Raw genomic sequence first — 12,162 nt, 5'->3', positions numbered from 1 at the left:
ATGCAAGAAAGGGGCCCCTATTTGGCTCAGTTGGTTAAGCGTTGATGCTTGATTTCCATGCAGGTCATGATCTCAGGGTTGTGAGATCCAGCCCCTGCATCGGGCTCTGTGCTTAGCACAGTCTCTACTCTCCTCCTTTTCCCTCTCCCTCTGTCCTGCCCTATGCATGCACTCTCTCTCTCAAATAAATCTTTTTTTTTTTTTTAATTTATTTATGATAGTCACAGAGAGAGAGGCACAGAGACATAGGCAGAGGGAGAAGCAGGCTCCATGCACCAGGAGCCCGATGTGGGATTCGATCCTGGGTCTCCAGGATCGCGCCCTGGGCCAAAGGAAAGCGCCAAACCGCTGTGCCACCCAGGGATCCCTCAAATAAATCTTTTAAAAAAAATAATAAAAGTCATGGAAGAAGATGTAGAGTTTCCTGGTGTCCAGACCATGGTCTGCTGCTTTTCTCACTTAAATTGTGCCTCTATGAAATTCAGGCCTCAATGACCATTTACCTGGTAAGGATGCCCACATCTCCAGCTCTCTTCTTGAAATTAATCCCCAAACATAACCTTTATTCCTAATATTGGCTCCTCTGATCACTCAATTCACAACTCTAGATGTTAGCCAAAAATTGTTCCCTTATTTTGCCTTGTCCCCCACATCTTGTACATATTTACACCAAGTCCCAGGGATAACACCTAATTTATTATATATCTGTCTTACTCTTACTCTTTCTCCATTCCTGCTCCTCTCTGCCCACTGCTGCCATCTTAGATCTTGCTTTGGCAACATTTGTATAGTAGACCTCCAATGATTCTTCCTGCGTAATGATGCATTCTCTTCAGACCACTCTCTACCCTCCTGCCAATGTGACTTTTCTAGCACACAAAGTTGATTGTGTCAGTTCTGACTTCAAAAGCCTTTGGTCATTGTCCTTTAACTCTTTGAGTTAACTGTTTAGCATAGTACACAAGATCTTCCCTGATCAAGCCCTATTACTACAAAATCTCCTACCCCTACGGACCTGCCAAACCCTTTACTCTAGTCACCCAGAACAGGTTTTAGTTTTGCTCTTGGCCATTTCGACCCTTCAGTGCCTCTCCATATTTCCTGGGGTAATAACTTCCAGGTCTACTCCAAAGCTCAGTTAATTCAGACGCCCCTTTTATCTGCTACCTTGGCCATTTATTGTCCAAACTCATGGTTGTACTGTACGCTCCCTTAGGTCGTATCATGTTTGTGTAGATGTAATATTCCCTCATCCAGCACAGTTCACAGTATTGAAGAACTTAGGATAGTGTCTGACACAATAGAGGTCCAATTAATATTTGAATTAATGAATAAGTAGTAGGTATACAAAAAATGTTGGTTGAAGATGTGAGTGATGCATACATATATGGCTCTGAGCAGTAGAGGAAAGATTGATATTAGTGTTCTCCAGCTGACTGCCCCAATTACTAACTCCTTAGTCCCATGTTTATTTGCTAATAATAATTATATACTGAGCTCTGAGGATGCAGTGGTGACTTAGACATGACCATTGCCATCCATCCCAGAAGTTATAGTCTAGTAGGGAAACTGGTCTAATCAGGCAGTAATTATTTGTTGAGTGCCCATTTTGTGTCAGGTAATGGAGATAGGACAGTGAGCAAAAAGAGAAAAGCTCCCTTGTCCCCCTTAAAGCTTACTGTCCATTTGTAGAGACAGACAAAATAAACTAAACATACAAACAAGTGTCATCCTCAGTTACCATGTGCTAAGTACACGTGCTGAGAGAACTTAGTGCAAGTTGACCTAGACCTGGAGATTGGGATGCCTTCTTAGAATTGAACATCTGCTAACCAGGTAATAAGAGAAGGCAGAGAATCTTCAGTGTCACTGACACAGAGAGAGCAAGTTGGAGATGCTGAGCGATGAGGCTGGGATTAATTAATATGATGTAATTGTGCCAACCAAATGGTCTCTTTCTAGAATCCTTCATTCTGTTGATATATAGCAGAAATACATGTTGTTCCCTTCAAAACACTATATTTTTAACAAAATTTATGCAGTTGTAAGTAAACAGTAAAAAAAATTATGTTAATTCAGTATGATGTTTAAGGTTAGGCCACTCTTCTAAAAATAACATGAGTGGCTTTGCAGAAGAGAGAGACTACAGTATAATGAGAGGGAAAAAAGAACCTTTAAAAAATAGATGTCATTCCTAATGGTCATCTAATCACTAGCTTGATAAAAGCTGAGAATAAATAGGGCTCACTTAATTTAAATGCTGGAATCATACATTTTTATTTGGTCAAGTATAGTGCATGTATTGTTGAATAAAACATCCAAACTAACCTGAGCAATCATGAGAACTTGTATTGAGTACGACTATGTATAAGAAGGAAGCAATACCAAGAATTACTTTAAAATTATCTCTCGAGATGCCTGGGTGTCTCAGTGCTTGAATGTCTGCTTTCGACTCAGGACATGATCCCAGGGTCCTGGGATCCAAGTACCACATCAGGCTCCCTGCAGAAGCCTGCTTCTCCTTCTGTATATGTCTCTGCTTCTCTCTGTATCTCTCATAAATAATAAATAAAATCTTTAAAAAATAAAATAAAAATAAAATTATCTATCATGTGATTGTGCACAGGAAAATTCTGATATTTACAAATTACTGTGGAATTATTTCTAGATTAATCTGTCCTTCTAAACCAAGGTGTTAAAGTGTTTATTATATTGAATAAATGAAACAATTTATGGATGAAAATATGAGCTAATAATTTTATTATAAAATTGTAAAAATGGACTAAAGAATAGAAAATATTTGTACATTATAACTGCCCATGATCTTGATAATGAAAATCTGTACTTTTGCTAGATGAGTAATTACCTACAAAAAATATTTTCTTGGTCTGTGAACTTATAGTTTATTCTGATTTTTCTCAGTATTAAGTAGGCATTCGAACATATGAGGAATGAGAGCATGAAGGGACCCAAGTATTATTCCAACATTGCCACTAGGTGAATGATGCTGCCATTTTACGTCTGGGAAGATAAGGAAAGAAACACCTTTAAAAAATTTGTTTTGAAAAAGATGGGATTGCAAAACCAGAGTCTAGTTTTCAGAGATCTAGAAATTAGGCTGGAGATAGAAATTTGAGAGTTATAATATGGATGGCACATAAGGCCCATAGAAGGGACGATATCCCTTCAGTGGTTATCCCCAGGCCACGCCAACATTTATGGTCCAGACGAATGAGAAGAGAAAGGTTCACACAAAGGTTAAAAAAATAGAATAAAAATAAAATAATAAAAAAAAAAAAAAGGAAGAGGAGGAAAGGCAGAAGAATTTCCCTGATGCTGAGCCGAGAAAGCTTTTCAGGATGGAATGATCTGCTACATCAGTTAGTACTGAGAGTTTGAGGAGATGAGGACTGAGAATTAACTGTTAGATGTTAGATTTGAAAACATGGAGGGGGATCCCTGGGTGGCGCAGCGGTTTGGCGCCTGCCTTTGGCCCAGGGCGCGATCCTGGAGACCTGGGATTGAATCCCACGTCAGGCTTCTGGTGCATGGAGCCTGCTTCTCCCTCTGCCTGTGTCTCTGCCTCTCTCTCTCTCTGTGTGTGTGACTATCATAAATAAATAAAAATAAAAATAAAAACATGGAGGCCATTGATCCCCATGACAAAGATGGTTTCATCTTTGAAATTAGATTGAATTGGGTTCTAGAAAAAACGGGAAGCAAGGAAGTGGGCATAGTTAGAATTAATTATACCATCTAAAACTTACATGTGTTGTGTATTATGTATTTAAATAGCAACACAATTAAGAAATTTTCATAATCAGTTAAAGGGAGGTCAGTAGTTACATTACTGTGACTTTCTTGTGAGCACTTGCATGCTTAATATTTCGTCCAGTGCCAAATTTAGGTCAGGAAAACTAGTACTTTCACTTTGCATTTACTTAAACTATAAGATATTCAAATGGCCTTCAATAAATGCAAAATCTCTCATTAAAATCCCTGGTACTAATTCATTTTATTGCATCCTTTCGGGTAGTGTAGGAGGAATATATATGAGTTCATAGGATTGGATGATAATGTGAAGTAAGACAAGTCAGACATACTGTTAGAGTTCCAATTTTGCTGTTCACTAGCTATGTCACCCTGGCAAGTTACTTAACTCTTCTAAGCTATTTTCTCAAAGAAATGTGGATAATAAGATTATGAGGATAAAATAAGGTAACGTGTCTGATGTACTTAGTATGGTATCTGACACATAGTTGGGTTAGTAAATGGAATGATTGTGTATTGGTGTGATTACTGACTTGTTCTTGAATGGGACGTAACTGAACTATGATGCAATTTAGTAAACAGAAGATAGATCTTCTAATAAAGAACAGAAAAATTAGATGCCGGGGAGTAAGCCATACCTTAGAAACCACAGTAGTTGGTTCTTATTACTCTATATGGGTTCATTTCTCTTTGTTATTTCCTTGCCTTTAGTGAAGTCATATAAGCATGGTAGTTAAGACTACAGGTCTCTAAAGCACATTTGTTGTCTCAACCCTCTGGAATTAATTGGATATTCCAGGTTCATCTTCCATCCTTTCCAATCCAATCAACACTGCTGGTGATAATAGCCAACATGTATTGACTGCTTCCTGAGTACCAAGCTGTTCTGAACACTTTACAACTATTAACTCATTTAACTCTCACAGCCCTTGGAGGTGGCTGACATTACTGCCTCCATTTGTACAGATGAGAAAATTGAAGCCCAGAGAGGTTAGGTAACTTGCCCTAAGATGGCATGACTCTCTTGGTAAATGGTAGAGCTGGAATTCAATCCCAGGCAGGCTGTTTCCACAGTTTGTACTCTTAACCACATCATTTCTAATTTGATTTGGGGCTATAAGATTGAATTTAAGTTGGCATAGCTTTTCTGTAGTGGGAATAGTGAAAAGAAAGATGGTATCCTCCCCCAGCAGTTCATTAGTAATCAGTAATTTGAGTATTTGGGTTTCACATCCTACCTCCAGCCACCAGCCATTAAGGAAGGTTCATAAAACCTTTGGGAAGAACAGAGCGATTGTATCCTCTTGATTTACTATAAATATTAGTCATTAAAATACAAGATTTGGGGGTCAGATTCTTTGGAACTTATATCCAAAGAAGGAAGAACCATTTTTGTATTAAGATATTTAAAAAGTTCTCACATGCTTAGCAGAGAAGCTAAATTAAGCCCTGTGTTGGGCACAGTTATAAACATGCTGTCTGCCTTAGATGAGTAAGTGTATGTAAATAGAACAGTTGGTATACATGGCCTTAATGGTATGGCTTCCTTTTTTTTCTATGTAATGTAAATCACCAAATGTGAGCATTTCCATCTGACATTAACTGTCAGTCTCAGAAGAGCACATTGTAGGATTCAGTGCATGTTGCACAACAACCCAAATTGCTCTTTTCTTTAGCTTGGCGATTTTTTTTCTTTCCATATCCAGCGGTTAGTACTAAGGCCTGAAACCCTTAGTTACAGAACAAAGTGGCTTAGCAGTAATCGAGCCTGTGTGAGGCTAAGAGAAGAATAATGAACATTCCCTGCAAGCTTCCTGCCTAGATGCAGGTGCAGGAATCAGGAGGTCATGAATAATGCATGACATGCAGATTAGGTGGTGGTTTCTCCTACTGGGGTTTTGACTTTGCTACCTGCCTGGCTGCTATATGTGGAAAGAAGGGAGGAGATGGCCAGAAGTGCCACAGTGTAGCCTGAGCTCAACAAAAACCCTGCGTATCCTTTTGAAGAAGTAAAATTTGGGGATAGCTGAAACGCAAACCTTTATGGTCTACTTTATCAAATGAAGTATGGTCCGTGTTGTCAGTTTACTCCTTTTCAGTAGGGTGGGGGAAAGCTATCTTGTTTTAACGTTTTAATTTAAGAAACCATGTAATTATTTGTTCATATCCACATATATTCTTTTAGATTGTTAAACCATGATAGAAAATTACTGACTTACAGTATTTGATCTATGGATCAATGAAAAGATACAAATACCAGGAGAATACTGTAATTATAAGTTAAGTGGGCCTGTTTTTCTCCACTGATAGAGGGAATGAGAAGCATCAATAAGAGAATACTTCAATCATCAAGCTTCATCTGGTGGAATTATGATGAATGGAAATGTGAAGGTTAAGGAGAAAGGAATAAAGGATGTAAACATATAAAGGATGTGGAGTGAATTAAAGAATCGTGAGCATTCAGTCTATCACTCCTTAGAACTTTATATAGTTAGTAGGACTCTGACAGCCTAGTGAGGCTGTAGGGAAGGGTAGGAGGACTTCCTGTATGCCCCTTGGATCAGGAGATTTAGTTGGGGAGATATTTTTTGGCTCATAATTCCATTTTGATGGTTGTATTCCAAGCAGAACAACTGAAAGAAATAAGAAAAGAGAAGAAAAAATGAGCCACGCTACCTTTTGTATAATTCTTATGCGTTTCTATTGCATGCTTTTTCTCTCTCCCCAATTTGGGGTGCCGGAATAGGAGCTGGCTTTCATTTCTAGCTGAGTCTGTCATTTCCGCTAGGCCCCGGTTTGGCCAGATGCCAAGACCAACAGGTGATCCTTGTAGCTGCAAAACAGCAGGAAGTGGGCCGTGCTTGAATGAGACAGTTCACCAGAGGGGCTGTCTGGCCTCTCTCCATCTTTCTGCATAATTAACATCCCCTCCCCCATGCAGAGCAGAAAATCTGTGCTGAGCAGCTCAGCTGCAGCAGCCATTGAGAAGTGCTGTGAGGAAAAGAATGTTAATAAGGGATGTTGGAAGAAATAAGCCTTCCTAGTGCAAAGTGCAGTCTGGCTCTGGATTTACAGAAAGTTTGCATTTGGCCCTTCTTCAGGGCTGGAATGGTACTATCTGTTTTAAAATGATTTTCACTTGCTAAACAACTATGGAGAACGGAGTTCTAATGAACCTTGGAGCCATTGGTTCTGATGAGACTTAAAGACCCGTTTAAAATTTCTGTTTTCCTTCCCATAAATAAGAAAGATGTGTGGGACATAACGATAACACAAGCTGAAAGACTGCCTAGTTCTCACTAATTCCAGTAAAGATAGAACAAAGCAGGAAGTTGGCCACAAGGAAGGAGGAAGTAAGGCGTATTGTGTTGCCAGTTAGTGACCCACAAAGGGGTGGAGGTTCAGCAGCTAGCTCCTGATTGGAAGATATCAGCAATTCTTGGAAATATAAGCTGTTCCAGTGGATGACTCTAACCCAGGAAATTTTTAAGGCGATATAGTTTTTACTTCTCCATTGCTGAGCTCAGCTTTTGAATTGACTACCTTCCTCAAAACCCAGCTGCAGAGAGCATCACATGTAGAAAACTTTCTCCTTGAAATAACTGTCAACCCTTCCTTCTTCCCCCAGCCTCAGATTCTGTTCCTGGACATTTGGATGAACTTACTGTGGGGGGAGGAAAAAAAAAATGAAAACCAAGACCCTTTTCTTCTATCTTTTCACTTTCTGTGTCTGAGGCTTGCAATTAAACTGACAAAAGTCTAAATAAATAAACTGACAAAGGCAGATTAGCAAAGGAGGGGAAGAAAAACCTGTTTACACACGCAGCATGCATACTTGCAGGAATGCTCTGTGATGAGTGACTCAAAAGGGTGGTAAAAGTTGGATCTTATATACCATTTTAACAAAGAGTGATAAGTTGTGGAGAAGTGACTAGTCAAAAGAAAAGGGGGGGATTGACTAGGAAACAGATGGGAGAAACTAATGATAAATAAGGATTGTTTATGCAGACTTATCTCAGTACCACATCTGGTATAAAGAGTTGTGTGTTGCACTCTTCTTCCTGGTATTGGAAGTGCAGGGAGGGGAGCATCTTTACAAAGGAAAGATTCCTTTACAAGAGGGAAATTCGTGTCCTTGTTTTTTACACATATAAAGGGAAAGTAGAGCATTCCTCCTGTGTCTACTGTTTCTTACTTGGTTTCTGCTGATAATAATTCTTATGCCAAAATAGCATATTTTGGGATAGTGTATCCTGATCTCCTTCATTATCTTGCTTTTTTAGGGCTTAAAATCCAATAGTTGACTTGGTCTGTGCACGTACTGTCTCTTTGCATCACTTCTGGGAAGAGGTAGCAGAAGGGATTTATTGTAGGCAAACACCATACCTTATATTACTTTACCCACTTCTAAACCTGGCAGGGATTAGCTAGTCAGTAACTTTTTGTTGGACTGAATGAATCTGTCATTGGATTAAAACTGGTGATCCTGTTTTGGAGGTCGTCACAGTGAACATTGCGACAAGCCATTGTTATGTTAAAAGTGGTACCAAGGGAAAGAGACTGCAGGTTTGCATGCATAGGAATTTAACTATGTTCATTTACTAAGAGGTGATTAAGTTCTGGGGCATTTTATATTAAGCAAGAGATCATTTATATAAACCAGCTCTTTTTTTTTTTTTTTTCATTTGTTCATTTGTAATCGGGAATGTGCTTTTTTTAATGACTGGATTATTCTCATCTACCTGCAGGGTACATCCGTCCCCAGTATCAAGGGTCCGGGGTAATCGAATGAATAATCAGAAGTTTGCTTGGTGAGTATATAGCCTGTTATAAAAATTTGTAAGTCTTATGGGAAGTCTTAATAGGGTGGTATTAAAACAGAAGAGAATTATTTTTGCTTCTCAATAGAGAATACATTTCTACTAACTGAATTACATAGTCTCCCTTTCCTTTGGAAAGTTCTAAATAGAAGCAGTAAAGTGCCTTCTCAGCCAAAGCTCTTCGCTCATCAAAAACCGAGACAACGTTTTTCTTCTAACAGATATGGCATATTTTCCAGGATTATCCACTGTTATATTTTTAAAGAATGTTTCTCTTTTGTTGAAGATATTGTAAGTTTTCTAGTGAGAGTTAAGCAATAACTCAGATTTTTCTCAGGTACCAATTTCCACTTCTTATAAAGATTTTCATTGTAAATTAATCTAACATTAATTTTGATGATTACTATTTAGATGATTTTTTTTTCTCATCTTAGCTATAAATATCCAGGGATTTTCTTTCTTTATTTTAATTTTAGGGCAAATGAAGACCTTTTTGTTTTCTTTTTCTTTCTTCTGTCTCTCTCTTTTTGGCTTAAAACAATACACATTTATTCTCTTAAAGTTCTGGAGATCAGAAGTTCAAAAGGAGTCTTATGGGCTAAATCAAGGTGTCAGTGCAGTTGATACCTTCTGGAGGCTCCAGAGGAGAATCCATTCCTGGCCTTTTCTGTTTTACAAAGTCTATTCTTAGTTCTTGAGTTATGGCCCCACATCACATACCTTTCCCCCTCTGCTTCCCATGTCACCACATTATGTCCTTCTACTCTGTGGTGAAATCTCTTTCTGCCTTCCTTTTACAAAGACATTTGTGATTGCACCTCAGTCTCCATTACATAGCCTGGAATCATCTTCCATCTCAGGATCCTTACTCACATCTGTAAAATCTGCTTTCCCATGGAAGGTAACATTCATTAGGTCCAGGGATTATAACACAGGTCAAAGATCTTTGACTGACTAGTTCTTGAAATAAATAGATAGATAGAACTTATCAGAAATGACCTGAAGAATTATTACAGTCACAAAACATTGTCTATGAATTCTTTAAAGATGCAATTTAAAGTGTTTCACAAATGTTTCTTGTGAAACAAAAAAATTAATGTACTAGATTTGTTTACTCCATTACAAAAAATTAACTTTTCTACACATAATATATCTTCAAAAAAAGAAAGGAAAAAAAAAGTGAACCATGCACTGTATTACTTGAAAAGTGAATGGAAATTCACAGATCTCCATTTGTACTTCACTAGATTGTATTTAGAATGGGATTTTGATTAAAAACTATGGCTTTTTTTTAAGTATGGGAAGATGATTACCAAAGACTGAGCTTCCAAATTAATTTTATTCCTAAATCAGGATTATTTTTAGACACAAAATAATGATTCTTTGAATTTGAATAGTGTGTAATCAACTCACCTCCCTTCCCCCATTAAATCTAATTAACCCTCACAATAGCTTGGTGATGTTGTTAAATATTATGCTTTTCTTTTTCACAGAGGGGGAAATGGAGCACAGAGAATATAGCCATTTGCTTCTACACTGTCTAAAAGCAGGGGCATCCTTCATGGTTTTTCACAGTCGCTAAAGCATATTGTCCCCTGTTAAATCTGGAAAGCTAAGAGAATAATAATGCTGATGCCCATTACACAAAAGGGAAAAGAGAAGCAGGTTCTTTCTTGACTGCACAGAATTGATATTCCTTCTCAGTACAAGGCATACTGTACTAAAGAAACTTTAGAACATACAGAGAATATGAGACGTTCAAGTGAGCAACATCAACTAAGGAATACAGTACAGCATTGCCAGTTAGCATATCCATTTTCTAACAACTGATTTCTCAATGGCTAAATGTGGATTACTGAGTAAATAACAAATATTCTTTCCTTCACGCTTCCTTTCTGAAGTATTGGAGTAATGGTAACTTGTTCCTACATAATTCATAGCATGTTATTTGGTTAGTAAGTTTAAACCACTTTTATCTCCAGAGAAGTAATCCATGAAAAACAAAAAGGATTTTTGCTACTAGCCTTGAGAAAATTCAACTTTTATTTATTCAGCAACATTTATTTACAGTCCCTGGCACTGTGAAAAGCACTAGATTAGAAAGATAAATAAAACATGGTTTCTGTCCTGAGGGGCTCGCTCTCTTGAAGGTGAGGGAGGAGTGTGTGTGTGTGTGTGTGTGTGTGTGTGTGTGTGTGTGTGTGATGTCACACATATAATATGCAATGTTATATAAACAACATATAATATGTAATGAAATGTGGATAATGCACTAAGGAAATATATCAGAGGAAAATGTTATCAATTCTATTTAAGATTAATTTGAGAATGGATAGTGCAGAAGAGAAAAAGTATCAAGAAGGAGAACTTTTAGAAAATCTATCCCAGAGAAGGTTTCTGAGCAAAGACCCAGAATTAGTAGGAAAAGCAGAGGGTTGAGTTATTGCTTCCATTATATATTGAAACTCGTGTTAAAGGACCTGGAGACATTTCTAAATTAACTATAGTAGGAACATACATGAATTTAAATCATGTGCTTTATTTGGTCGTAAGTTGGTTAAAATTCCTATTATATATATATATATATATATATATATATATATATATATATATATATACTACTTTGAATTTTCCTGAAGTAAATGCTATGCAACTGGTATATGGAAATACATCAGCTGGCTAAGAAGAAGCCCAGTGACTCACCCAGCATCTACATGTAGTTCAGTGATAAACACTTGCTTTTTCTTTGTGAAAGATTGGCTCTGGAAATTCAGAAACTTTAAATATTCATGCCAGCAATGGAGATAAAGGGAAAGTGACTGTTTCCCAAAAAGAAGAACTTCCCCAAAAAGAAGTTTGGGATAATTTATAGAATTATAAGATAAATTCAACACTAGCTTGGCTCTGGTTTGAGTTAGATCTGCAAACACTGTATGTGAGTGATGCTGGATGATTTTGTAAAGTTGGGTTAGCAAATGCTCCAATCGGTTAAAAGAATATTGTTCATTAGAAAAGCAATGAAGCTTCACTAAAACATGAAAAGATTTGAACTTATAAGTTATGCATAGGAAATGCATGACAATTGGTAGGTTATAAATGTCAGTGGCTGTGGTTGAGCTATGAAACCAGTGTTTATTATTGAGTAAAGAAGACAGTTTAAAATTTTAAGTAGTGTTTTCCTCTGCATAATGTTAATATGAGAGGATGCATCCACTGGCCTCATTCCTATGGCAGCATTTCTTCTCTCTGGAACTGAAGTAATCTGTGGAAAAGAAAGTCTGTTCAAGGCAAACAAACCTGCTTGAATGGAAAGAAAATGTGGTAACAAATGTACATCCAGGGAGGAGATGAAAGCACCAGGATGTAATGGGTACAGTGACAGATGTTAGGATTGAGCCAGGTTTGCTGTAACTATCTGCTAACTTCCAGGGATTAAAGAATGTCAATAAGAACTTCATGACAGATATGTTAGCACCCTTGTAAAGAACACGAGATCATTGTACAACTCATTTAATATTCAATTAATCAAAGATAGCAATCCAGCTGGACATAAACTCTGTCCCTTAGAATG

The 12,162-nt window shown here is 37.5% G+C and overlaps 1 protein-coding gene across 4 annotated transcripts in view; it reads left to right on the top strand.

Annotated features, from left to right (window-relative positions):
• KLF12 (KLF transcription factor 12) overlaps positions 1-12,162 on the top strand; it is a 424,918-nt gene that overhangs the window by 346,257 nt on the left and 66,499 nt on the right. For all 4 annotated transcript variants that reach the window (XM_055336030.1, XM_055336031.1, XM_055336032.1 and 1 more), the window contains one exon: positions 8,520-8,582. In XM_055336030.1, the coding sequence (XP_055192005.1) occupies positions 8,520-8,582 (63 nt within the window). The remainder of the gene's footprint in view (positions 1-8,519; positions 8,583-12,162) is intronic.

Source organism: Nyctereutes procyonoides, unplaced genomic scaffold, assembly GCF_905146905.1.
Source record: "Nyctereutes procyonoides isolate TBG_1078 unplaced genomic scaffold, NYPRO_anot_genome, whole genome shotgun sequence".
Lineage (NCBI taxonomy): Eukaryota > Metazoa > Chordata > Mammalia > Carnivora > Canidae > Nyctereutes > Nyctereutes procyonoides.
Note: the sequence above shows the minus strand (reverse complement) of the source record. Positions and strands in the feature narration are given on the sequence as shown.